Source organism: Danio rerio, chromosome 5, assembly GCF_052040795.2.
Source record: "Danio rerio strain M-AB ecotype USA chromosome 5, GRCz13ab, whole genome shotgun sequence".
NCBI lineage: Eukaryota > Metazoa > Chordata > Actinopteri > Cypriniformes > Danionidae > Danio > Danio rerio.
Window position 1 is genome coordinate 44,788,189 of NC_141025.1, and position 27,216 is coordinate 44,815,404.

General features: G+C 35.7%; 2 protein-coding genes and 3 long non-coding RNA genes across 17 annotated transcripts in view; 1 reads left to right on the forward strand and 4 right to left on the reverse strand.

Annotated features, from left to right (window-relative positions):
- The window catches only part of LOC148679708 (uncharacterized), an 890,299-nt gene that overhangs the window by 623,049 nt on the left and 240,034 nt on the right, over positions 1–27,216 (reverse strand). The window lies entirely within an intron of this gene.
- LOC147844140 (uncharacterized) overlaps positions 1–27,216 on the reverse strand; it is a 174,081-nt gene that overhangs the window by 80,051 nt on the left and 66,814 nt on the right. The gene's annotated exons all lie outside the window — the stretch shown is intronic.
- On the reverse strand, positions 9,197–13,399 carry si:dkey-245n4.2. Of its 2 annotated transcripts, XM_087253965.1 has the most exons (6): positions 13,285–13,399; positions 13,128–13,209; positions 10,984–11,487; positions 10,180–10,308; positions 9,627–9,717; positions 9,197–9,434 (listed from the first exon to the last, which is right to left on the reverse strand). In XM_087253965.1, the coding sequence occupies exons 2-6, from the start codon at positions 13,186–13,188 to the stop codon at positions 9,227–9,229; spliced, it is 993 nt and encodes a 330-aa protein (XP_087110091.1). In that variant the 5' UTR covers positions 13,189–13,209; positions 13,285–13,399; the 3' UTR covers positions 9,197–9,226. The 2 variants fall into 2 exon arrangements, with proteins under 2 accessions (XP_087110091.1, XP_087110092.1); XM_087253966.1 differs by having other exon boundaries at positions 13,128–13,399.
- wdr54 (WD repeat domain 54) lies at positions 13,159–26,461 on the forward strand. 6 transcript variants are annotated; one of them, XM_087251732.1, is made up of 11 exons: positions 16,070–16,121; positions 16,248–16,305; positions 16,765–17,028; positions 17,144–17,206; positions 19,617–19,683; positions 19,808–19,864; positions 19,984–20,111; positions 20,225–20,325; positions 23,525–23,714; positions 25,131–25,205; positions 25,634–26,461. In XM_087251732.1, exons 3-11 carry the CDS (start codon positions 16,795–16,797, stop codon positions 25,763–25,765), a joined length of 1,047 nt encoding a protein of 348 aa, XP_087107858.1. In that variant the 5' UTR covers positions 16,070–16,121; positions 16,248–16,305; positions 16,765–16,794; the 3' UTR covers positions 25,766–26,461.
- Positions 24,616–27,216, reverse strand: part of LOC147844141 (uncharacterized) — a 47,072-nt gene continuing 44,471 nt past the window's right edge. Inside the window, exons 2-3 of the long non-coding RNA XR_015491685.1 lie at positions 24,900–24,926; positions 24,616–24,820 (exon numbers count right to left, since the gene is read on the reverse strand). This is a non-coding gene — a long non-coding RNA (uncharacterized LOC147844141). The remainder of the gene's footprint in view (positions 24,821–24,899; positions 24,927–27,216) is intronic.

Here is a 27,216-nt window from a genome sequence, read left to right on the forward strand (position 1 = left end):
TACTTTGGCAAAACCAAACGAAAAAGCAATAGCAAAAACAAGCCAAAAGAGAAACTTTAAACAGAAAGTGAATTGGAGGTTCTGCTTTCGGAGGTAGACCGGAGAAAAACGGTTTTATTTGCAAGTTTGTCCTCCGGAATTATCAACAAAAGAAAAAAAATAGAGTGGGAGAGTTTAGCTGATGAGGTTAACACAGTTGGGTCTGAACATTGCAGTGGATTGACATTGAGTGGATTTAAAAAAGAAATAGTGAGATGTAAAGCTGTAAAATTTTGTAGTGGCTTTAACAGCCTGAGTGGCGCAGGTAGTTAAATGTATGGCAATATGTTTTCACACGTTCAAGCATAAACTGGATTCGAATCCAGCGTCTGATGAACTTTCTCCTTTTTTTTCTCCTGCTACATATCAAATTTTACCTATTCTCTTCATCATCATGAGGAAGACAAGTAGAAATCATTAATAAGTCTGTGCATCATATTTTATTTGCACATTTATTGCATGGAAATGTTTCTGATTGTTGTATGCAAATTCATCCTCAGATGGTGCCTTTATAGCAATGTGTGTGCAGTAGATAGCTCCGATTACATTGGGAAAACTGGCGACCGATGCAAATTGTGCTTTAATGTTTGGATGATCTACTGTATGGTACGGAAACCTTATATACTAGACATGCGGATGAACCCTTCTCATACAGCTGAGAAGACACTTTGTAGAGTGCAATTTAACACAACTGCCTCTAGGAGTCGACAATGGAAATAAAACAGATAGGCACAAAAAATGTGCGTACGCCAGCCATGAAGTTGGCGTGGAGCTGCGCACATTCGCACGTTCAGTTCATCGTTAGTAAATCCAAACGTGAGCGATTCTGAGCGTGAAATCTGGCGTACGCAAAGTTTTTGTGTGTACGCAGCGTTGATACATGAGGCCCCTGGAGGTGTGAGAAAGATGACCCCTTTTGATGATCACTTGTAAAGCATCATACACTTTTGATTGCAGACCGCTATATGTTAATGTTATCCATGAATATTGTTTTTATAGTTATTATTTGTGGAACTGTAATTTGGTGGTTCTACTCAGTTTCATTTGACATTGTAATGTATTACATTTAGATTAACTATGAACCCTAGTATTTTGTAAAAATATTTCACCAAATTTAAATACAGTGAGTTACATTTTAATAAGGCTTGGGACAGATTGTAGCTGTTTCCTACAGGTTAATTTCCACAGCACACTAATTTTGACAACAAAAAGTAGTGATATCAGTACACTGCAAATGAAAACAAAAAAACATTTAATTGAACAAATTCTGGTATTTTAAAGGGCAATTATGATGAACCTACTTTTGTAAGCTGTTTGGACAGAACTGTGTGTAGGTTTAGTGTGTCCACAGTCATATTAGGACAATATTAACACAATAAATCTCCCCCTTTTTTTTAATTTCCTGACATTAAAATAGGATCCAAATCCCTCACATTTTGAGGCCCTCCGCAATGTGACATAAGTATGTGATTTCCCTGCCCACCGAATTGATCGACAGTCATGTATTAACATGTTTCTATAGTAACAGGTATAATCATTTTAACATGAGAGAGATGTGCAAAGCAACTGGGATTAAAAGATCTGTTCAGCTCTCTGTGATCATCAATCATCATCAAATGAGAATAAGTTTTACAAGTTTACAACATTTTTTAAACACTGCATGTTTGTAATGAATTACAGCAATTTTACTATCTTTACTTCATCATCACAGCCGCATCTCAGTACAATTATAAAGGAAGACGCCTAAATCAGGTTTATTTTGTACAATAACTTAACAGATATCCATACAGCAGTGGAAAGTAACAAGGACTGTTACATTTGCTGTGCAAACAGTGCAAAGTTAAGCACATTAATGGCACAGGCAACAAAAACAGCTACAGTGTGTTTATAGCTGAAAAATCCAATGTTCTGAAAGGTCCAATAAATAATCTGATGGGTGTTTTGAGCTGAAACTTTACAGACACATTCTGGAGACACAGAGGACTTATCGTAAATCTTGGAAAGGGGGTAAAATAGATGCACTTTAAGTCTTAAAACTGCCTCTCTCATTATGTTACAGTAACCCCAAAGGCATCCAAATATATCCATTCAGTTTTTTGTTGCAACCAATAATGCTAATGATATTTAACAAATCAAACACAGCTAAACTAATTGATGCAACAAGTTTGTCTGCTCAATACACACCTTAAATCCACATCGGCTTTCAAAAAACTGTCAAACATGATCACATGTGGAGACATGTCTTGGATATCTTGTGATTGTATCTTGTAGAGTTATGACTAATAAATTAATACAACATAACAAAAATTTGTTCTCAGACCTCAAATGTTGCCAATTTGCTTATCTGCAAACTAAACACACAGTATGAGCATTACGGTAAAAGCAGATTTTAAAACTGATCTGAATTAGCCTTGATGAAGGGTTCCCACCCAAAGCCAAATGTCAAATTCTCAGACATTCATGAACTAAAAAGCTGTATTAACATGACCTATGATTAACAGAAAAACAGGCAGCTGGTGTGTTTAGCACTGATCTGACAAAACCACTTACAGCGATTTAAATCTATCCATTTGCCAGGTTTGCTTGTTCACAAATGTTTTTAGTACACATTTTGACAAAACTGGCACATCTTTTTAGCACACATGCTAAAGCCCCAAACAAGGCTGGATTGAAAGTTAAATTGAATTTGATTTCAAGGGCCTTATCAATCTTTTCAATTAGCCAGTAACATTAATACAGCATTAATTAAAGTATTACAATTAATCAGCAGAAACAAATACTTTTCAAGACAACAGTAATTAGCTGACTAACCAATTAGCTACATTTTTTATTCTATTATCGACCAATGATGTCTTACACATAATTATAACCAATGAGCAAACATTATACTACATACTTTTTGACCAGTATGACCAGTTGGGACCCAGTAAGCTTCTGTCTTCACAAGATTTTAGCTTTTCTGTCATCTTATTCTGTCACCCAGTTTTTGAAGTGGTTATGTTGCAGGCCAATGCACAAGTGGTCGGCCAATGTCTTACATTTGACATTTTCCTGATACACGTGACTTAGTTAACAACTGTTGACTGCAACTGACTTAAAGGTGCAGTAGGTGATCTGCCAAAATGCTAACCGCTTAGCATATTTTCTTTGGACGGCGGGGAGGGATTGTGGCTGCGTCCGAAACCGCCTACCACTCAGTAGGTACTGCATTTGAATTTAACCGTACTACTCGGCCGTTAGAAAAGTACGTTCTATACAGTATGAATGTGAAAAGTATGAATGGAATTCGGACGTACTACATCCGCAATTTTGTCATGGTCACCTGACCTACCTGCGTCAGTTGCGTCGCTTTACTTCCATTTATAAATTCGCTCGCGGGGCATCATGGGATAGCGCAGCATGCATGGGATGCGCACTCCGGAATCTCGCCGGAAGTAGTAAGTCATCCGGGTACTTCTCGCATACTGATTTTCGAATTCTATGGCTGCGTCCTAATGGTGGATCTGCGTGAACAGATGCGCAGAAGTCCGAATCTACAATTGCTGACAGACAGTCTGACCTGCCTATCGGAATTAAGGGAGATGACAGTCCGACTCTATTTAATTGGATGAACATTTTTTAGTTTTATGCTTTACCCAGAATATAAAAATACATATAAACACATTTAGATCATTTACTGTAATCATTACTATTGGACTGTGAAGAGACTTTCAACCAGCACAACAAAAAACGCTTCTAAAGACAATCACCTACTGCACCTTTAAATGATTGCTTGTTAATGTTAAAGCATGAAAGGGAATAAAATGTCACTAAAAAATAACAAAACAAGTTCTCCTGCACAGTCCAAAGACATGCGCTAGGTTAATTGAATAAGTTAAATTGGCCATAGTGTATGTGGGTGTGAATGCAAGAGTGTATGGGTGTTTTCCAGTGCTGGGTTGTGGCTGGAAGGGCATCCACTGCATAAAACACATGCTGGATAAGTTGGAGGTTCATTCCCCTGTGGCGACCCCTGATTATAAAATAGATTAAGCAGAAGGAAAATTAATAAAGGATAATAATAATAAAAAGTGGTAATGTAAGATATATTTTGAACAACTGACAGCCTGGAAAATAGATTTTCTTGCCTCCAAAGCATGATTTTATTTCCTAATGTTCATAAAACATGCAGATGGTTGCTCTGATGACAACAAACAACAGATAAACTGAATCGTACTGTTTTTAATAAACTTTCCTATTTGGTATGTCCACCTTGCAACAATTACTACATCAGATTTCTCTGGCAAAGCATCAGTATATTTTCAGAGAACTTTGAGAACACAAATGTCATGCATGCTTTTGAGTTCTGTGAAGGAACATGATTTGGTTTGACAGTGAAATAGGCCTACCTTGTTTTTGTAAGGAAAACCTGCAGAAAAACTCCTTGTGATGGCTCTATATATTGTTTCTAACGTAATGGCCACTACTGTGGATATATACTGTATGCTTATTTCTGTTTATAATCAAGTAGACTATGCCTTAACACATTACTCATATGTAGTCTAAATATGTGATAAAAATATAAAGAAAATGATTAAAATGCCAGAATAAAGTTAATGATTGTGTGTCTGGCTTTGCACGTCAACCTCACATTTACTCTCTCTCAACTTTCTAACATATATTTGCTTTACACCCTAACAACTCACCTGCACAGACATGTTTTTCATTTCTCGGCTGTTGTCATCAGCTGAAGAGCTGTACAAAGCAGTGTGTCAAAAAAACAGGCCAAGCTTCCTTGATGAAAAAAAATCTGGCAAAAAGGTTTAGGTGGTGCCCCTCCACTCCTTCAATGCAAGTTACAACAAAGTGTTTTTGTTAGTAGTGCTTTATTGAACATTTAACAAGTTATATTTAATATACATATATTTCATAAGTTTTTTTCCCAAATTTTCCAATAAATCATAATATCACTAATAAAACCTTGGTTTCAAACCTTCAATATCACTAAAGTCCTGGTTATGCAAGTTAGCTTTATGCAGTTCAAAAATAACATACATGACATTTAAACACAGCACTTGTTATAAAGACCTTTAGTACAAAATAAGTGTTTTAGAGGCATGCTTTGAAAGTATCACTGTTTTTCAAGAAATAAGATTCCTTTTTTTTGTTTTGCTACTTTAAAATCCTTCATTATTAATTATACAGTAGTTTCTGCTATAGGTTTGAGAGGTTTTTAACCTGAAGTTACCTTAAATCTTTTTTGGCAAGGAACAGAATATTGTCTTTGATCAGAACCCAACTTCACTTTTCCAAAACTCAGCCGAAGGATGGCATTCAGTTTGCAAGAACACAGTAAACCCAACAGATGTCTGTGATCTTTTAAAGATGTTGGATATGAAAAGGATAAAACACAGTCAGACAGACATAATAGCAAAATAAATCTAAAATATCTGAATAAATTCAATATTGATTTGATTTGAAATTATTTTAAAAGAAAATAGTCTGTACAGCATCCAGGAGGTCTTTGAAATGAAACTCTGGTCAGTATGTTGTTATTAGAAAGGGTTAGTTTACCCCAAAATCTAAACTGTAGAGTTAATTACTCACCCTCGTGTTATTTCCATGACACCTTTTTTAATTATCTGTACACAAATTAAATATTTTAGATCAAATTCAAGAGGAAGTCAAAATCTGACTTCAGTTGCTTAATTGTAATCATAAGAAGCTCCAAGAACACTTTTTCTCTTCCTTGTAAGGTCAGGGTACATATTTACTATGGCTAATATGACATATTGCAATTTGAGTCAGCAGTGCAACACAAGCATCATATATCCTGTAAAAGCACACTCTGGCCTGATGCAGAAGACATTGACAAACAAACCTAATTTTACAGTTTTACTGGTGCACAAAAAAGTTCTTGGAGCTTCATATGATTATATTTAAATAATTGAAATCACATTACACATTTGGACAATGTTTCTGGTCCCTTTTCTGCATTTTTCAGGACTGTTGCTGTATATAGAGGATGAGCTCTCAAATTTCCTCTAAAATATCTTAATTTGTGTCCAGAAGGTGAACAAAGGTCTCAGGGAATTGGAATGAGGGTGAGTAACAACAGAAATTAATTTAGGGGTGAAGCAACCCTTTGAAGTTGAGATAATGACTCTTTGACTTTCATTTCCCAGTTGTTCTGGAGCAACACAACAAATAATAAAATTCATTGACCATGACCTTGCAATTAGCAGTGATTCCCTGGAAATTCTTTAGAAATGCTGGCTAAATCAGAAGCAATTATTCTGAGCAATAACTCATCAATGCAGGTCTTTCATTTCGCTTGGGGACCCACACAAGTTAAAGGTCCCGTGAAGTCATTTGAAATGTGCATGTTGTTGGACGTAATCTTAAATGAAACATGAAAACAAGGCAGTACATATAGTAGCCCCTCCCTTTAAAATAGCAGGCTCATTACGAATATATACCCAGGTTTAAATTACTGGGGACAGCGAAATCCGGCTCACAGTTTTTGTTTTTGCAAATCCACCAGAGGCCACTGTGTATGCTTTTTGATGATCTCAATTTTTACTTGCGTATCCTCTTCTCACATAAATCCACTAGAGGGCGCAATATACACTTAAACGCAATATACACCTTTTTTCAACTGACTGACTGACCCACTCACCTCTGTCCCTAAATCCAACCGATAGTGTTTTCACCAGCAATACAGAAAAAGAAAAGCTGTTGCAAACGTGTAATTTCACCACATTTTCAGCCTGCAGTTGTTTTTTTTCCCTTTGTTTTACCTGGTTTCTGGAACTGTTGTTCACCAGACTTGAACTTTGTCATCAGAGTCTTTGTCACTCAGCTCCATGTCCTAAGTCTATCGGCGTATGTGGCGAGCTACTGGTCAAAACTGGTAACACCAGAAAAGCTGTCCATACGGAGGTAAGTGGTCAGCTGGTATTACTAAAAAAAAAGAAGCTGCCAGTGGTGTCACACTGCCCCGTAGTGGTTCACTTTATTGATGAAATGCAGCCATACATACCTCTGGCTACATATTACGCACTCTCCAGAAATGTAGACAGGGGTATCCAAAATGTTCCTGTGTTGGCCAATAGCATTTCATTTTAAGCTCTGCCAGAGATTAAGTGCATCAAGTCCATCTGGAAGTGGGCAGGACATGTCAGATACCAAAGAGCATTTGATTGGTCTGAAGATTTGAAGAAAACTGCGAAGTATTAGGTTATGCCAAAGTCTTATTGATTAATTTAGGCGGAAGTGACAACAAACCATAAGCTTTGGATGTTTATACCTTCTAAATAGAAATTTTGTTTTGGAGCACAATGACATATCCTTAGGACTAACATAGTGATTTAAATTTTTCGTGACCTTTAAGACTCATTCATACCAAGGATGAAAAGTGAAAACTATACCAATAATAATATAAAAACTGTTCCCTATTTAAAATCATAGCAGCCAAAACATCAACAACACAAAGTAATAACATGCTCCCAAAAATAAAGGAACAAAAGCTATCACTGGAATGCTACTTTTTTAAATGCTACATTTTTGTACATGTAGGGTCCATATTGGTACCATAAATGTGCATATTAAAAGTACTGTGTACCTTGTCAAATTTTTAGACATGAATATTTGCTCTTATGATACCAATATGGACACTTTATCTAATAAAATGTACTGTACTGTAAAAAAAAAAAAAAAAAAAATATATATATATATATATATATATATATATATATATATATATATATATATATATATATATATATATATATTAGGGATGTACCGTCATACCGCAATAGCAATTTTTTTCGATATTACCGTAGTCGCATGACTCAATAAAACTATAGATCTTCTGAGAAAATTTGCTCAGGTGAATGAAGCGAACAGGAGGTAGCGGAAACTACAATTCCCATCAGCCCAGGCGTGGCCATTATCCTTTGCGGTCTGTTGTCGCTACAGATCCAGTAATGCGGAAATGGAGTGTGCTGCTAGTAGCGGGGATGAAAAGAAGCTGGAATTGATTGAACCTAAAGCGGGTGTTGTCACCGCGCGCGTACTGAATAGCGGTGTTGTCGCGCACGTTCTGATCAGCTGTGTTGTCGCGTGCATACTGTAAAGCAGGGAGGAGGGGTTGAGCGCGCATACTCATGAGCGGTGTTGTCACGCGCCTACTGAAGGGCAGGACGGAGGGTGTGTCGCGTCGCGGGGGCACTTTTGATCATTTTGAAAGGGCATTTTCTATCCAAGACTAAAAAGGGCATGTGCAATGCACAGGTTAAGCCCTATGTGTGCACGTGCCTGCAAGTTGGGGAATACGACAAATAACAGCCATGGGGACTGCAGAAACAATGCACACTGTTCAGATTGATGCAGACATTGACTTGTACCGCAAAGAGACCTCTATCTCACTCATGGCTTGTCCTCTCAAGTTGGGGAAAGACATTGCACAACGTTACCCACTGCTGTCAACCTGGGCCAAGTCATATCTCTTTCCCAGAAACCTCAGTCCCAAATAAGAGGGTTTTTTTTCTGTTGCAGGGGACATTGTAAATACCCAGAGATACCAGCTTTTACCAGATTATAGTTATATGATAATTTTCCTTAAAACCCATCTCTATCTAAGTGAGTGAGTGAGTGATTAAATGTTGAATGTGATGAGTTTTCAACAATACTAAATTGAAACTTTATTTTTTTACATGGTTTAATAATTTTTGTTATTAAAATTGAAGTTCCTGTTTCAAAGCTTATAGATAGATGGCTAATTTGTATGTCATTGACACTTTTGGCACTTTTTTGGAGTATTTTCATAAGTTTTGTTTTCCTGTAAATAATTCAATAAATACCGTACCGTGACATTCATACCGAGGTAGTACCGTACCGTGAAATTCTGATACCGTTACATCCCTAATATATATATATATATATATATATATATATATATATATATATATATATATATATATATATATATATATATATATATATATATACATATCAGTTTTTATTCCTTTTATTTCTAAGAGTGTATATTGTTGAAATCTCTTTTAAAAAGATTTTCATTAAAGGCCGATCAGAATCCCCTAAGGAGTTGAGCAGCAGACAATAACACTAAATCATGGAGATGCCAGAACAGTATAAGTAAAAGTATAACTCTTGGTATGAACAGGCCTTTAGTCTTGACCACAGTTTAATCGGTTAGATATGTTTCAAACAGTGGGGTGACTGTTCCGTCTTTCCACTCGACAAGGATCTCGCCCCGCTGGATGGAGGCGGACTGAGCAGGTTTCATAGGGTGTCTGGTTAAAGGGGCTCTCTCACTGGGCACTGGAGACCCTGGCAGACTGGCATCTCCTGTTGGTGTGTAGGATTTCAACACCACCACTGTCTTCTTTCTCCTGAGCATGAAGAAGAAAACCACTTATGAAGGGAAAATCTGAGGATTCACTTGTTATGAAACAGATTACATTGGGCATGTTCAGATAGATCAGTTACATAACCAAGAAAAAACAAACAGACTTTTACTTGAAATTAAATGCTGCCATTGGGAGTTTGAGACTTTATTTACTAAAACATGAGAAGAATGTTACCTGTTCTGGTAGATGTTAAGGGTCAGGATCACAAGCCCGAGTAACAGGGCCAAGATGCTCAGAAGCATCATTGTCATTTTCCAGCCTGTACCTGTTTTTAAACATGTTTTTTTATATCATAAATTAAAACAATAATTTTACTCATATCCTGCACTTGTATGTCATATGTATGTCTTTCATTCTTTTGAGGATTTTCAGTGTTTATTGTTTGAAGAAAATATATTAGCTCATATTTATGACATGCTTGTCTAGTAATATATATATATATATATATATATATATATATATATATATATATATATATATATATATATATATATATATATAGGCAGCAGTAACTAATAAGTAAGTACTTGTATGTATGGATGAAATAATAATATATATTTTTAAAAAGTACTGCCATGAAAATAGATTTAGGCTACATGGTAAATGACATCTATCTGCAACATGTTTCCTCTCCGCTATCGCCCCCATGTGGACATAATGGAAACGAACTTTTATAGGGTGAGAAAACTTCAATATTTGATTGTTTATTTCCTACGTTCACACTTACCATAGTCTGTTGTAAAGACATTAACAGAAGGATCTCTTGGCTCTGCACTGCCTTGAGTTTCAGACATTGAATCTGAAGTCTGTGTTGCTTCGGTGGACTTTATTTTGGAGGTCTGGACATTACTCCCAGCTAAATAAAGAATTAAAAATTACAATTTCCGATATAGCAAGATAGTGTTTAGATAGCATGATTAGCTATTAGAAAACAACCACTGTGCACAAGGTTTCATGGTTTAGACCACTGTATTGGACAAATCATTTATGATTTCAGATTTTTTACATTATCTAACAGAGATTAATGAAAAATGTTTTTCACTTGTTGAAAGTTAGGTACAAATAGTTGGAATTAAAATACAGAAATTACTTTTTATCTTATATGTATCAGACTAGATCTGAATGCAGTTCAAATAGAAATGAACTATAGTTTTTAGTAAACAATTTCTAGAATAGCTATTTTTCTCTAGGTATTAAAAAGGATTTAATAATCTAGATACTATTTTCTTAGTATTAAATCTATAGATTTTTTCCAATGTAAGGATTGACATTTTGTGGAATGAAAAAAAAATCTATGCATGTTAAACATTCTTCATGAAACCATTAATGCCAGTGATATATTGTAGTTAGTATGATGACCAAATGGCAAATAATTAAAGAAAGATAAATTGCAGAATGTCTAATATGAGTGATGTAGATAGGAACACAAGACTGAAAAAGTGGATGCATTGCCATTATTCAGAATGATGGGATGACTGAATGTACTACGAAAGACTATTATTGTGGAAGAACTCTAATCGAACTCTCTTACAATGCCAATAGCGAATTTGAGTGAGGATTCGGGGTCCGGTTGAAATTGTCTGTTGAGACTCTTGCAACATATTCTGGTTTTGGGGTGTGCTCTCTGTCTCCTCGCATACCGTATGATTAGCCAGGGTCCTCCACTTGCTGCCTTTCCCACGATCTTTGGAAAGGAAGACCTTGGAGGAATCATGACGTGCGCTCAGGTGCAGACCCTTGCCATGTAATGTGAGGAGACCCTTTTTAGAGCAGCTCCAGGACTGGCCCTCACGATCCTTCTCCTCAGATCTGCACTCCTGCAACCACACGCTCTCATGCTCTTGGATCTGGGGTGCAGTTAAACACCCTCCTGTCTTAGGGTTGCTCAGGGAGCGAGTCTCTGGGTTCCAGAGCCACTCTTGCAGAGCTGAATCTGCTCTGCACTCCTGTAGGGTAAGCCTGCTGCTGACCTCATCTTCATTTACCCTTACACACTTTTTTAGCTCTTCGTTCCTTATCATGAGTCCTGTCACTTCTGCAAGCAAAGCAGAAGATTATTGTAGCTATATGTTTGCATAGGTATATATACCCATCGGCCCCTTTATTAGGTACACCTGTCCAACTGCTCGTTAATGAAAATTTCTAATCAATCACATAGCAGCAACTCAATGCATTTAGGCATGTAGACATGATCAAGATGATCTGCTGCAGTTTAAATCAGAATGAGGAAGAAAAGTGATTTAAGTGACTTTAAACATGGCATGGTTGAGTATTTTAGGAACTGCCGATCTACTGAGATTTTCATGCACAATCATCTCTAGGGTTTACAGAGAATGGTCTGAAAAATACAAAATATCCAATTTCTGCTGCCATTTTCAGATGGTAGGGTCATTATTTAGCGTCAAAAACATGAAAGCATGGATCCATCCTGCGTTGTATCAACAGTTCAGGCTCTGGGTGGTGGTGTAACGTGTGGGGGATATTTTCTTGGCACAATTTGGGCCCATTATTACCAATTGAGCATGATGTCAACGCCACAGCCAGACTGATTATTATTGCTGACCATTCCTTTTTGACAAGTGTACCCATACTCCCAGCATGATAATGCACCATGTCATAAAGATTTCAATCTCAGACTGGTTTCTTGAACATGACAATGAGTTCACTGTACTCAAATAGCCTTCATAGTCACCAGCTCTCGATCCAATAGAGCACCTTTGGGATGTGGGGAAATTGTATGATGCTGTCATGCCAATATTGACCAAAATCTCTGAGGAATATTTCCAGTACCTTGTTAAATCTATGCCACGAAGGATCAAGGTAGTTCTGAATCTGAAGGCAAAAGGGGGTTCAACCTGATACTAGTAAGGTGTACCTTATAAAGTGGCCGGTGAGTGTAAATTGTAGGTAGATTTTTTACATAGCAACGTCTAACAGTGTGTGTTACTGCTTACACAACATGTTTAATCATGCATCAATAAAGCACTAAAACAACTGCATCAAGATGTGTAAAACTTGTTTGATAACACAATTTCCTTTACACACTGTAAACATTTTATGACAAAATATCACAACACATGTTTTTATGTTACTTTCACTTATAAGTTCATAAGGTTTAACAATTTTTTTTAAAGTTATACAAAGTTTACCTTAATATTTTTACACAGTTTGACTTGTAGTATAAGTTAAAACGAAAAGTTCATTTGATTCAAAATATTCAAGGCAGCAATAATATTTTTTAATGTACAGCACCTATAGAAAATCATCATATTCCTTGTGAAAATCTGTATCTTTCCTCACATAGCACAAAGCTGTAGAAAGGCACAGGTTAGCTACAAAAACATCTGTTATTTGCAATGTGATTTGATTTCATGTATGACTAATCAAGTATATTTTTTCAAAGGGGTGTGATGATTTTCTTGGCATTAGACACAATAATATGAATTCATATGAACATTTTTTTCATATTTGTTTTGAAACCCTTGCAAATTAACTTATAATCGATTTAAATTGCTTTAGCTACTCTACAGCAGAGCGACGAGCCTGTTGTTGCTCAATATTTTTGATAAAACTTGGTTTATCAATATCAACAAGTCGACAATTCATTCCAGGTGTTTAAACAATTAACTAAGGATTCATTGTTGTTATACGGTACATTATAGCGACTAAAATTACCTTCAAAAACAAGTGTTGTGAGTAGAAAAGTGCAGAATCCTCTCCAAAAGATATCCATCATTGCGGGTTTGTGTCGCAACAACTACATCAAATAAAAAGAAACCGGTAAACTTTTAGTAGCCTATAGTAATAAGGCTTTCTGATGATTGCAAATTACTCTCGCTTGGTATCCCGATTCCTGCGAAGCCAACGCAGAAGAGAAGAGCGCCAGAGTGGATCCACCCGACAGCGGACACTGTGCTGGACAACAAACTTTCACTTGAGAGAAGACTGGAAATTTATGGCGCATGAAGCGCAAAAGTGCTGAAAGAGTGAGTGCAGAATACTAATTAACAAGGGAGGGTAAAAGGCAATTAAGTGCTCTATGCTGAGGGAAAGACAATTAAATCGGAAGAACGCGCGACTATCATTGTGCACACATAGGATAAGTAAGTTTGTATGCTAATGCAAAAGTCACCTCACCAAACAATAATGCGAGATCTTAACTCTAATCTACAAAAATTGTGCCAAGATGGTCATTTTATGCGGCTGAACAGTTTGAATGGCATTCCATTCAGGCTGAGATGACAGCTGCTTCTGTTCTCGTTGCTGTGTTGTTGTTATGTTGCTGTCGACAAGAGTCAGGCCGTATTTAAAGAGAACGGGAACCCCCGAGCGAAAACATGTTTTCACCTATTTGTGCTTCTGTGGGAATTAAAGAGTAAAATAATACTATAAATTTTTCGTTTTGTATTCTAACAACTGTACGTAAAAATCACTTGTACCTGGTATACAAAAAAAAGCGTGTATGATTTAAGAAGCTTTTGTTTAGTCTCATACATTAGGTGTCATGCTTGTTTTTCTTTTAAGCATTAAATTGGTAGGTGGCATACATTCACTACAGCCACAATTACAGAAGACATCCATTAAAATGTCATTCAGTGTAACAATGTGTATAATATAAAAGAATCTTACTAGGTCTTTCTGAAAAAGAAAACTTTGTACCTCCCACAGGATGCTAACAATAAGTTCTTTCACAAAAATTTTAGACGACTTTGATATCTGAATGATGTACAGTAGGAGGGTTTCAGGCAGCTACTTGTATGTCAATGTGCTTACAGATCTTTAAAATGAAGTTAAATTATTTTTAAATCTTTCATTATGTTTTTGATTCACTTGCAAAAAAGTATGAATAATAATAATAGTTTGTTTGTTTGTTTGATTCACATTTGATTGTATTTGATTTGTGCTTTCTCATCATCAGATGTTTGAGGGCATTATAGGTCTAATTTTCGATTTTGAAATGTAAGTTTACTGAACTAAATTAGAAGCATATTTTGCAAAAATGATTTTTTTTATTTATTTATAATATTATAAACATAATGATTGTAAGTAATTTGAATCAAACATTGTTGACGGCCACTTGTGTATATGGAAAAGACAGTAAGACAACAACAACAGCAACAAATTAGCCTAAATCCAGACTTTTATGACAGTTTTTTTTTTTTTTTTTTTTTTACAGACGCTAGGACACTTTTCTCAATAGTCACGTTTGCAAAACTCTTCACACAATTCTCCAAACCGACTTTCAGCCTGGCAAAGTAGTTCATTGCACATTCAAAATGCACAACTACACTTTATTCAGATCAAATCTCATTCTTCCAGAACACAAAGGTTGACAGCCCACAAACAAACTTTGTCACCCACAAGAAAATTACTTAAAAAAAAAACACTAACAACATGTAGCAGTGTTTTCTTATGTAAAACAAGGACACATCTCTGTTTATAATTGCAATATATGTTGTTTATAGGCCTAATTGAAATATATGTTACTGGAATGAATCAGACATGATGGAAAATCTGTCAATATTTTATGTTGTTTATTTATTTTTATTTTTTTGCACTAAGTAATTCCAAAACACAAGAGTTTGTATACACACCATCCACTGATACGGATACAATAGTAATGCTAATCTGGCTGGTTTAACCACATTTTAGATTTGAAATATGTTCCAATAAAATATTGTTGTGGAATTTTGAATGATATATTGAAGATTTCAAAACCAAATACATATTGGAAATATTGACAAGGTGTCTAAGTGAGTTAGTTACTAGTCACACACTGTAAGAAATTATATGATCAATTAGTCCTGACAGCATATGTTTTTAGATCATTGTAACTGATTAAACTAAGTTAATCATGTTCTAACTTAATTTATTAAGTTATGCTAGCTGTTTTAAGTTAGTTTTACATAATTTAAGTTCAATGGACTAATAATGTTAATTTAATTCAAATTCAATTAAAAAATTTAAGGCAACCAATATTTTTTACAGTGCATGTAACATGTTCACCTTAAGGAGCTTATCTTCAAATAGAGCATGTAGGTTTAATATGTGTGCTGCTGTAGAGGTGAGTGTGTGTATGTGTGTGATGTTGTGTGTGTGTGTGTGTGTGTGTGTGTGTGTGTGTGTGTGTGTGTGAAGCAGAGAGTGAAATACATCAATCTTAGAATTAGGCCAATAACATTATTTTATCCTGTCACGTTGTTACTCCATCTATATTGTATATTAAGTTTTTAACTGTGTTTGTGTGCGTGTATCTGTATGTATATGTGTACTATATAACCACTTTCATTGTTTATCTTATGTGAAATGCTATGGAAAAACGTGACAAGTATTGTCAATAAAGCTGAGTTGAAAGCTAGAGCTTCTGGATCGCCCTCTGGTGGAAATAAAAAGAAGGATGGGGTTGAGCGTGTTTTTTGTACAACACAGTCCACAACAAAGAAATGATTTAAATGCATCAAATATTTTGAACAGAAATTTGAATCATGGGCAAACGCATTAGCTGAGTACTAAGTGAAAAGCAAAAGCTTCAGGTTTAGCACGGTATGTTAGCACCTCGCTGTGAGCTGTGCGTCAATCCGTACACCACAGAAAGCTGTGACGTCCTACACACGTCTGTTCCGTCACTATGGCTGCAAGAGACGCGACATGGTGAAAGCTGCTTGAACAGTTATTAGACAAGACTCTTATCCATTTTACGTTTTATCTGACGTTCATATAAGTTAATAGCAGACGAGACAAGTCTGTTTTTTTCCGTATTCGGGGCCGTTTAACGTTAGTTCACTATTTGCTCAGAAACGAAGAGGATTAGCAGGACTCAGGAGCACACAACAGCTGCCTTCCTTCATTCAGGGTTCGTAAGCTGTTGCTTAGAGTTCTGCATGTATTCTTACAATAAATGATAAATATCATCTGTCGTTAGCTAAGTGCCAGTGATGTTGTTATTAGAAAAATATATGTAATACACTTTGCATCATTTAGCTAAAACCTGACTTAGTTCACCTTTGAAATAAATTATTTTGTCATTATATATTATATATACTGTCATTATTCACTCATCCCATACATTTTCAAACATTTATTTCTTCTGTTAAGCACACAAAAAAGATGTTTTGAGATATGTTGAAAACCTGCAGCCATTTACTTCTGTTCAATTGAATAAAGAAACTCAAATGTTTGGAAACACTTGAGGGAAATTTGATAAAGAGTACATTTAATGCAATGCAACTGTTAGTTTGAAACGCACCACCTGTAATTCTGTATCAGGATACACTGAACTGAACTGATTTGCATGACCTGCCTCGGTTTTCAGAAACAACATCTCTAGCTGTTCTCTACCAAAATGGCAAAAATGTACCACAAAGAGAAAAGCATTCAAATAAAGAGCAGCGCATCCGCACTGTACAACAACCTGAGCGTCCTGCGCATTGCACCACGCTGCCTCACCTACTTCACAGTGGTTCATGCCAATGTGGTGAACATGGTCAGTGCCTCCTGGGACGGCCTGAACTATTCTCACAGACAGCTGCAGTCTAAAGAGGGCAACGTGGCCACCAGCTCCTCACTTATCATGCAGGTAATACTCAATTATTATCTCATTGTTTTTTAAGTCTGACATGCTTTTAGATTTTTTTTTTTGGTTTTAACATTTTAATATAAGATCATACTTAACCCTGGTTTCTGTGTGACAGGCAGCCTGGTGTGTCCTGCCTTCAAGAGATCTTCTTGTTCTCACTTCTCAGAAAGGAATTCAGGTGGGTTGAGTGTTATTGCCATTCACTTAAAACTCTTTTTGCTGAAAGATTTGTTGCTGAAACCATGTATTCATAAAATTTTACTCAGCAGCTACTGACACAGAGTCAAAAACAGGAAAAAACTAAAGTGGGACCCAATGCACCTAATGATGTACTGATATGTTTTGAAGCAAAATAATTAGCCAAGAAACTAAACTTGCATTAATTTTTCTTGGGCTTAGTGATAGCCACATCTGAATGAACCACCAACTAGGGTTGTTGCGATACAGTTAATTCATGTTACGATACTATACCAGCGGAAGTATTGTGATACCAAGTAGTATTGTGATACTGTAAGTCATAACTCAAATCTATCAAATGAAGAAAATTGTCAAAAATACTATATTTATATGTTATAATAGGTCTACTTGAATTTAATTCATAATTCCCTTATTATTGAAAAAATATTTTTGCACATCACTTTACCTAAAACGCAGATCATTTAGTGTTATTGCACCCAAACTCTGGAACTCTCTACCACACTCACTCCGCTCTGCTAATAATATCTCTGAATTCAAATCCTTACTTAAGACTCACTTATTTTCTGAATGCTTTGCTTTTGATCTGCCAAACTGACTACTTTATCTGATCACCTCCACTTTGCTCATTTGTCTTCTAGGTCTTGTTTGTGTAATTTCAGTTTGTTATATTTGACTTCATGTATGTTTGTTTATCTTTTTGTCGCATTCCTTGTAAAGTGTCCTTGAGCTCTTGAAAGGCGCTATATAAATAAAAATATTATTATTAGTTCTTTTTGTTTATTTTGTAGATAACTGATTAAATTAAATTGTCCGTAGTGTGTGGATGTTTCCCAGAGATGGGTTGCGGCTGGAAGGGCATCCGCTGCGTGAAAACTTGCTGGATAAGTTGGCGGTTCATTCCGCTGTGGCGACCCCAGATTAATAAAGGGACTAAGCTGACAAGAAAATGAATGAATGAATAAATTGTTCAAAATTAATTAGTTTAAAAAGCAAAAAGAGCATTTTTCCAACAAAATTTGGCTATATGAAGTGGTCTAAAATTATTTCAAAATTTCCTCTTTTTGACTTTTCATCTATTGTCTTATTATGTCTTATCAGGTAACAATCCAAAGTAATGTGAAATTTCACTTTGTGAAATTTTGTGAATTCATTCTTTTAAAGAGACTTTTGCAGTTGTTGTAGCTACTAAATCATATTAACAAGAACAGAAATGAACTGATTTAGTTGTGTATTCGAACTGAAGTATCAGAAAATGTGCAATAGGCTACCATAAAAGGCATGAATTCTACACAACTTTTTGCAACCTTAAAGGGGTCCACAGACTATTCAATTAAAATGGTCTATTGTTGCACAAACGTGTGAGCATTTTGGTGACCTTTTCCACATGCAACATTATCTATTGTAGAAAGACCGTTAATGATGATACTACCAATTACAAACAGTGGCACCACCAGTATTTTGGAGCCATAGTATTGCGATACTACCATGGTACCGGTAAATCAGGTAACCCTACCGCCAGCTATTCCAGCATGTGTTTTATACAACTGGTGCTTTTCTGGGCAGCACAGTGGCTCAGTGGTTAGCACTGTTGCCTTACAGCAAGTAGATTGCTGGTTTGCGTGGGCTTCCTTCGAGTGCTCTAGTTTCCCCCACAGTCCAAAAACACGTGCTATATGTGAATTGGATTAACTAAATTGGTTGTAGATTATGAGTGTGTCTGTGTGAATGAGTGTGTATGGGTGTTTCCCAGTATTGGGTTGCAGCTGGAGGGAGATCTGCTGCGAAAAACATATGTTGGATAAGTTGGTGGTTGGTTATTTTTAAAATAGAGACTAAGCCGAAGGAAAATGAATGATGCCCTTCTAGCTGAAACCCAGTAATGGGAAACCCACATACACACTCATTCACACACACACTCATACACTATGGCCAATTAAGTTAATCCAATTCTCCTATAGCGCATGTCTTTGGACTTTGGGGAAAACCAGAGCACCCAGAGGAAACCCAGTCAAACACAGGGAGATCATGCAGGTTCCACACAGAAATGCCAATTGGTCCAGATGGGACTTTAATCACCGACTTTCTTGCTGTGGGGAACAATGCTAAACACTGAGCAACCATGCCAGAAATTTCACTTCATAACAACTCAGTGTATCGTCAAGAGACACTGATATTAATTTGCTTTGCCTGTATCTGTTTTCTTTGGCTCTCCAAGTGCTGGTAGCCATTGACTTCACTAAAGTACTCTGTTTAAAAAAAAAACAAACAAAACATCTGTAATATTTTACTGAAATAAGTCACCTCCATCTTACATGGCATGAGGGTAGATGAAAAGAAATTTTGACTTTTTGGGGGATGAACTAATCCTTTAGGTTGTCTTCATTCACCAGATGTATGAATCAGATGGATCTATTATGGTCTATTGGCATGCACTGGAAACACCAGAGACGCCTACTGGTCAGTGCACATCACTGCATCTCCGTAAATCATAAACCTGTTCATTCCTTCAATCTTTAGTTAAAAAAAAGTGGTTATGACCACTGTACACCTAATTAAACCGACATTATCTGTAATTTTTCAGCTAAAGCAGTGTTTGCCCGAGGAATTGCAGCAGTGCGGGAAAAATTCATTTGTGTAGGTATGTGTCTTTATTGATCTAGAGTGGCCAAACTGTAAATATTGTTCAATTTTGAAAGACCTATTAACATATTTGATCAGTAATTGTGTCCCTTAAAATAATTTTTTGGCTCATTTCAGGAGTCTCATCTGGCTCAGTTCTAGTGTTTGATGTTCCTAGTAAAGGCAGTAACATCACCCTGTCTGAGGTTTTGGAGGAACACAAAGAGGCCATCACAGACATGGCCTCTGAGTGCTCAGGAAACATGGTATAACCTTACAGCGATCATATCAGTGTGATTTGCAAAAATACACATGCTATTAATATATATTTTTTGTTGTTGTCTTGTTTGTTTAGTTTGTTGATGTTGTTGTTTTTCAGGAGTGCATTGGTGATTTAGTTAGTGCTGATGACTCTGGATTGCTTTGTGTGTGGAAATCCGGAGAAGATTTTCAACTGCTAAACAAGATCCCTGGTTTTGAGTAAGTTTCGTTCATGAAAATTTGTGAAAATATAATGTTTCAATAATAATTTGGGAGGATCACATTCACATAACTATCCCAAACACAAGGGAGATTGGATTTAGCAATTAACCTAATTCAGAGGTTGTCAAGTTTGGTCGTGGAAAGTCATAGTGCTGTAAGTTTTAGATCCGTCCTTGGAAAAAAAAAAACTCAACCTGTCTGTAGCTTTCTGGGGTGCTTTTTAATATAGTTTCTCATTTTCTCGCTACTCCCGTCATATGACCTAGGTAACTGAAAAAGCTCAGCCATCTTGTTTAAATTCTATAATTGCAATGTGAGGGGGCGAGGAGAGAGGAGGCTTCCTGAGGAGACATGAGCGAAGAAATACAGGTGGATCCTTTGAGGAAGTGTGTTATTGACAAAGCATGTTGCACAATGTAAATTCTCCTCCACTTTATTAGCATTTATGCGCCAATAATCGTTACATAAAGCAAAAAATTCAAACATACATTTATGTAAACATTAAGCATATATTTATTGTTAATGTGAGTTATGTTTTCATAGTTCCTTTAATTTTGATGTACTGTACTTTTCAGCTCAAATAAAAAAGCAGTTAATTACTACACTGAAAACCCTAATAAGTTGACTAAATGAAATTAATTGAGTAAACTCATTGTCTCAATTTAATTGAGTTACGGAGTCTCCCAAAACTTGCATATTTAAGTTTATTTAACTTGCCGGTTTGGTAGATTATACTTAAATTGTTCAGTTCAGTGTGTGTGTCTCTGTATGTCATTATGTACTTAAAAAAATGTTTAAAAGAAAAATAAGTAGCGATTTATTCCCATTATGATGAATAATTATACATGAAGCCTTGTTTTCTGATTAAAAAAAGACCTTGTAAAATGTTGCACATTTTAGAAATTTACAGTCAAAACTACATTAAAAACAACCTATATTTTTCAAAGGATTAATTGTGATTTTGAATGTACTATACTTGAAATTTTAAGTTTATGTATTTTCATTGTATATAAGTTTAATTAACTCATATTTTTAGGTGACAGGACCAAAATGCTCAATTTTAAGTAATGTTCAGTCAACATTTCTTGATTGTTTAAGTAAAGACAACATTAGGACTTACAGTTTCGGAATAATTCTTAGTTAATCATAACATGTAAAAAAATAAAAAATGCAGACAAATGTGGAGTTTGAAACTATTACAATATAAATAATTGTCCCTAACAATAAAGGATCTTGCTGTGGAAGCAAATTTAGTGGTGTATTCATTAAATGACAATGCTTTGAAGTGATGCTATAGAAAGCGAGAATATATAGAATCATTTTACTTGATTCAATTTCTTTGTCCTCACACATTTCCGTGCATCCTGAAGATAAGACCTTAGGAAAGGAAGCGAGGACAGGAAACGAGGATGGCCAAATAAGAACTGACAAGCACCCCTATTAACACTGTTCGTGTGTGTATGGTTAGAGTTGCAGAAAAACTGGGGCTCTCCAGGGTCGAACTTGCCTTAATCAATGGCTATATATTGTATGTACACATATGACTTAGGGCTTATTCATACAGAATGCAATTTTGCATTCCAGTGCACTACTTTTACATTGTTGTCACACTCATTTGACAGATATGCATGACCGTTACGCTTGCGTCTTGCTTCTTTTGACGTTGTTTAGACGCCGTGTCAAGTTAAAGGAACTTTTACACTCAGACAACATGTGAAATAACTAGTGAAACTAGTGAAATAATTGAATGCTCTATATTAAGTGGACCTTACCCAAAACTTCTTTCTACATTTAGAAACACTTGATGTAAACATCTAATTTGACGGTTAAACATATCCTTACTCTAAACATTTCTAAATAAGGTGTGCAAACATGATTATTTACAGAAAGTATAATACCCACCAATGAATTAAAACTATGGCATTTATGTGCACTGGAATCTGATCTGAGATCTTTTTAACTCTATTCTCAGATTTATGTCCAATATATTGTATTAATGTAAAAATAGTTGATTATATGTCACACAGAAAACTAGTAAAGTAAAATACTTTGTTGACACTATTTATAAGTTATTATTAAGCCCCATTATAAGTTATCATGAAATAACTATAGCTGTTATTATATTAAGGGTTATCAAAATGAAGTGTCATCAGTTGGGAGTAGAGATCTGCGCGGGACTAAATTTTGAATCCCGCACCCGCCCGCACCCGCCAGGTTTTAGACTGAACCCGACCGCTCCCGCTTATATTAAGCACTTGATGTCCCGCTGCCCGACCCGCCCCGTTTTCTATCCGCCGCGCCCGATCCCGCTAAAGAGCGGGGGGGGGGAGAAAAAAAAAAAACGAAAATTACCCTGTTATACAGTCCAGACAGCCAATAACAACCTGTCTATATAAACACACAAACGCACAGCACCAAGCACACACACACATAGACAAAGCTTTCTCTCTCTCATTCGCGTGCGTGCGCCCTCTAACACACACTCATAAGCACCAAGCACAAACACAGGCAAAGCTCTCTCTCTCATTCGCTCGCTCGCACGCACGCACCCACACACACACACACACACACGCACACACACACACACACACACACGCACACACGCGCATCTCTCATTCGCGCATACGTACACACACACACACACACACACACACACACACACACACTGCAAACAAGCTAAACACAGCATTGCGCTATTTCATTTACACACATACATACGCGTGCTCACTCGGGAGTCGGGAGCGATATTGCTAGACAGGACAGTCGCGGGAATGCAGACCTCTAGTTGGGAGTCTAAAAGGGCATACCATTCTATAAACCCAAGAAAATGTTATCAGAATGTCTTTCTAGATATAGTTTTCTATAGTCAACAGAACAAACCACTGTTATACAATAACTTGCCTAATTAACCTGACTTGCCTAGTTTACCTAATTAACCTAGTTAAGCCTTTAAATGTCACTTTAAGCTGTATAGAAGTGTCTTGAAAAATATAAAGTAAAATGTTATCTACTGTCATCATGGCAGAGATAAAATAAATCATTTATTAAAGATGACTTATTAAAACTATTATGATTATAAATGTGTTAAAAAAATATTTTCATTAAACAGAAATTGGGGAAAAAATTAACAATGGAGCTAATAACTCTGTCTTCAAATGTCTAGAAATAGATAATTAAAATGTGCCTCTTTTCTCAGCACTAGCTGTTCTTCAGTTAAACTCTGGAAGGGCACAGTCATTGCAGGCTATGGGACAGGACAGATTCGTCTGTACGAGGCAGTCACGGGTATACTGCATGCAGAGGTTAATGCCCATGCACGCTGGATCTACTCACTGGACATCGCCCCATTCACTGGGCTGGTAGGAACTGAGCCATGTATACAGTCTGTAGGTCATACAGTTTTTTAATTTTTCCTGTTTCAGCAGCAAGTAGTTTTCATCTTAGTTAAAGCTTTGCACAATAGTTTTCTTGCAATTCAACATTATAAACAACAAAAGCACAAAAATTCTACAATCTTTTGTAAGCTTACTTGACATTACTCTAACACATACAGTATAACCAGTGACCATTTGTATTTTTCATTGAAAATAGATGTTTGTGTGTGCTTTTGCCAACCCCATATAGGAATCTGATGCATAGAAATATATGCATATGACATACAATTGATATACAATTTTATATTTGGATTTCAGATACATAATGTCATAAGCAACTTATAAAAATTTGCAAAAATGGCCATCACATACAGTTGATATCAGAATTATTATCCCCTCTTTGAATTTGTTCTCTTTTTTAAATATTTCCCAAATGATGTTTGAAGAGCAAGGAAATTTTTACAGTATGTCTGATAATATTTTTTACTTCTGCAGAAGGTTTTATTTGTTTTATTTCGGCTAGAATAAAAGCAGCTTTTAATTACAGTTTATTTACAGTTAATTTTTAAAAACCATTTTAAGGTTTAAATTATTAGCCCCTTTATATATTTTTCCTGATAATCAACAGAACAAACTATTGTTATACAATAACTTGCCTTATGACCATAACCTGTCTAGTTACCTTAATTAACCTAGTTAAGCCTTTAAATTTCACTTTAAGCTGCATAGAAGTGTCTTGAAAAATATCTGATCAAATATTATTAACTGTCATGATGACAAAGATAAAATAAATCAATTATTAAAAATAAGTTATTAAAACTGTTATGTTTAGAAATCTGTTGAAAAAATCTTCTTTCCGGTAAACAGAAATTGGGGAAAAAATAAACAGGGGGGGCTAATAATTCAGGGGGGCTAATAATTCTGACTTCAACTATATATTTCAACCGTTGAAATTGTAGTTAAATCTGTCATTACGCATGCTGTTGTATGAGAAGATTATATAGCATCTTCTCATAGGATATATAAATGCAGCCTCTGGAATAATTGTGAGACACATATGTTAGATTGTCATTTGACACATCAAAACGTATGACTTTGATATGATGTAGATTTTAGACCTGGAAGACATAAATAGCACAATAAAGCTCAAAGTACTTCAAAATGTTTTTTTTTTTACACATAAATATGAATACTCACATGGATGCTCTATTATGTGCAATGCTTCTGTAAAAATAAAGCAAAAGGTGATTTAGTGTTTTATGACCCTTTAATGAATTAATTAATGCTTATGATCACTTTTAGTCTAGCAATTACATGTTTTGAAAACTTGTTTTGTAAGAATTTGTGCATTCAAAAGTATTCTCATATAACATTAATACTCATAAATGCTTATGTAACAACATTTTTTTCTTTTGTTCAATGAAAAAGCTCCTTTCTGCAGCAGAAGACTCTTGGGTTCGAGTGTGGCATCTCAGCTTGACCCCTGAGACTAACAGTGTAGAGGTAAACCCCTTCAAACACACATACAAAAGATTGGGCACAGTGGGATGTTTAAAAAAAAAAGATAAATATTTTACATAGCATGAATGACAGCGCATTTTTGAAAAGACATGTTTTTAAATAAATGCTTCCTTTAATATTGAAATATTATGCAGCATTTATTATCATTGATAATAATAGAAAATGCTTGTTAAGTAGCAAATCATGATATTATAAAATCAGTTCCTATTATTAATGATTCAGAAGGATCTTCTTAGAATGAATATTGGAGAATGATGCTTACATTTCATCTTTGCTTCTCATGACTGAATTATATTTTAAAACCTATATTGTGGTAATAAATTTGCACATACTGTTAAGGTTTTTCCAGTATTTTTGATCAAATAAGAGCAAATTTTCTAAGCATAAGTCAATTTCTCTGCCCTTTCCAGATGGAGCACATGTATAACGAGTGTGTGACTGATATGCAAATTTGTGGAGCCAAGTTCTGTGATGGTGACGGTTATGCCTTTGCAGTGACCGGCTATGACCTGAGTGAAATTATTCGTTACACACAAGCCTAATCAGGAATACAGCATGTAATTCTGAGATATTCTCAAGGGTTATGTGAGGATTACTTCCAAGATGTCATGTCTGACAACAGGTTGGTGAGCTGTCTTGGTAATGAATGTTATCTTAACTAAAGTCACTGCATAAACTGGATAAAAAGCCTCGCTTGAACCCCAGGACACTGTGTTATCTATGTGTACCTGACTGGCAGAAGTACTAAGCGCACTTGTGTTCTGATAATGAGTAGAAATTTGTAATGTTGGTATCAAAAGAGCATATAGATAGATCACCTGGAAGCAAATTATATCACCATGAATAATGTCAGAAGGGTTTGTGTGTGATTGCTTTGTTTGTGCTATTTTAAGTGGAGTTTGTAAATGCATTTACTAAAGTGTTACTGAACAATTTCATTAGTTCAGTGAAATAATTTGTGATTCAGAAAGCCTAAAGTATTTATTTAATATAAATATAATAAATGTTAGATCCTGCAGAAGCTATTGTTCCAAAGGGAATTACAATGTTCTTTATAATTGTCTAAAAGCCTTAAATATAAAACATATTGTATTTAGATGCCTGGTTTGGGTACAGTAGATGTTAATGTTGTTATTTTATAAATCGTGTCATGTTTTAGTTTTTGTTATTTTGTGTTTCTTTGTCATCAGTTTGTCAATGACAATTCAGCAAACTATTAAAAAATGAAAAATCAGGCACTGATCGTTTACTGTGGATTTTATTGCAATTAGAAGCATATACCAGTAGATGGCGATACATCTTATCTCTTAGATCAGGACTATTTAACTATTTTTTCATGGGGCCAGTTTATGAAAAGCCTCCCAAATAAAGGGACGGAGAGTTATGACTTGCAATATGAGTGATGACATAACAGCATAAAATGGCTTGTTTCCACTGACTCTTTGTAACATATGGCTGCAGCTGAAGAAATGGAGTCCCCTTTCCTCATAACATATTTTATTCTGCCTTGAATCTTGTCAATACCAGGGTTACCCCGAGATGCTTATTGCGCGCTGGGGGGTCATTACCGCTGTTTAACCTATATTGCAGATGGGTAAATGGAGTAAATTCCCTCTTTCCAGCTTTTACAAACCCAATCACATTTCAAAGCCCTCTCCAGATTGGAAGGAAAGAACTATTAGGACTTAAAACTCACTCCAAATGATATGTAATGTGTGTTGACAATCTATGCAATATGTGCATGCTTTAATATTTAAAATTTTAAAAGTTTGTAACTGGGTCAGATTCAGTTTAGCAAATTTCTTAATTATTTGTGATCAGATGTCATGTGAGGCTGCCCTAATCTATTATCACTCCATGATCATTTCTCACATCACTTATTGTTTAACCACTTGTTCCCAAGCCAGCATCACTACTCTGAAGCCACTTGAATCTTTATACAAACAGTCCATAAAAACCCTTGATAAGAAATCAGTTCAATATCACCATTGTT

Bases quoted from the DNA above. Each gene is read 5' to 3' on its own strand.
- si:dkey-245n4.2 (XM_087253965.1), bottom strand. From the start codon at position 13,188: ATGATGGATATCTTTTGGAGAGGATTCTGCACTTTTCTACTCACAACA. The intron at 11,488-13,127 runs GTAATTTTAGTC...CTTTGCTTGCAG, and splicing joins CACAACACTTGTTTTTGAAG to AAGTGACAGGACTCATGATA. The intron at 10,309-10,983 runs GTAAGAGAGTTC...TTCTTTATTTAG, and splicing joins TCAAATTCGCTATTGGCATT to CTGGGAGTAATGTCCAGACC.
- wdr54 (XM_087251733.1), top strand. From the start codon at position 16,795: ATGGCAAAAATGTACCACAAAGAGAAAAGCATTCAAATAAAGAGCAGC. The intron at 17,207-19,616 runs GTGGGTTGAGTG...TTCATTCACCAG, and splicing joins CTTCTCAGAAAGGAATTCAG to ATGTATGAATCAGATGGATC. The intron at 19,684-19,807 runs GTCAGTGCACAT...GTAATTTTTCAG, and splicing joins AACACCAGAGACGCCTACTG to CTAAAGCAGTGTTTGCCCGA.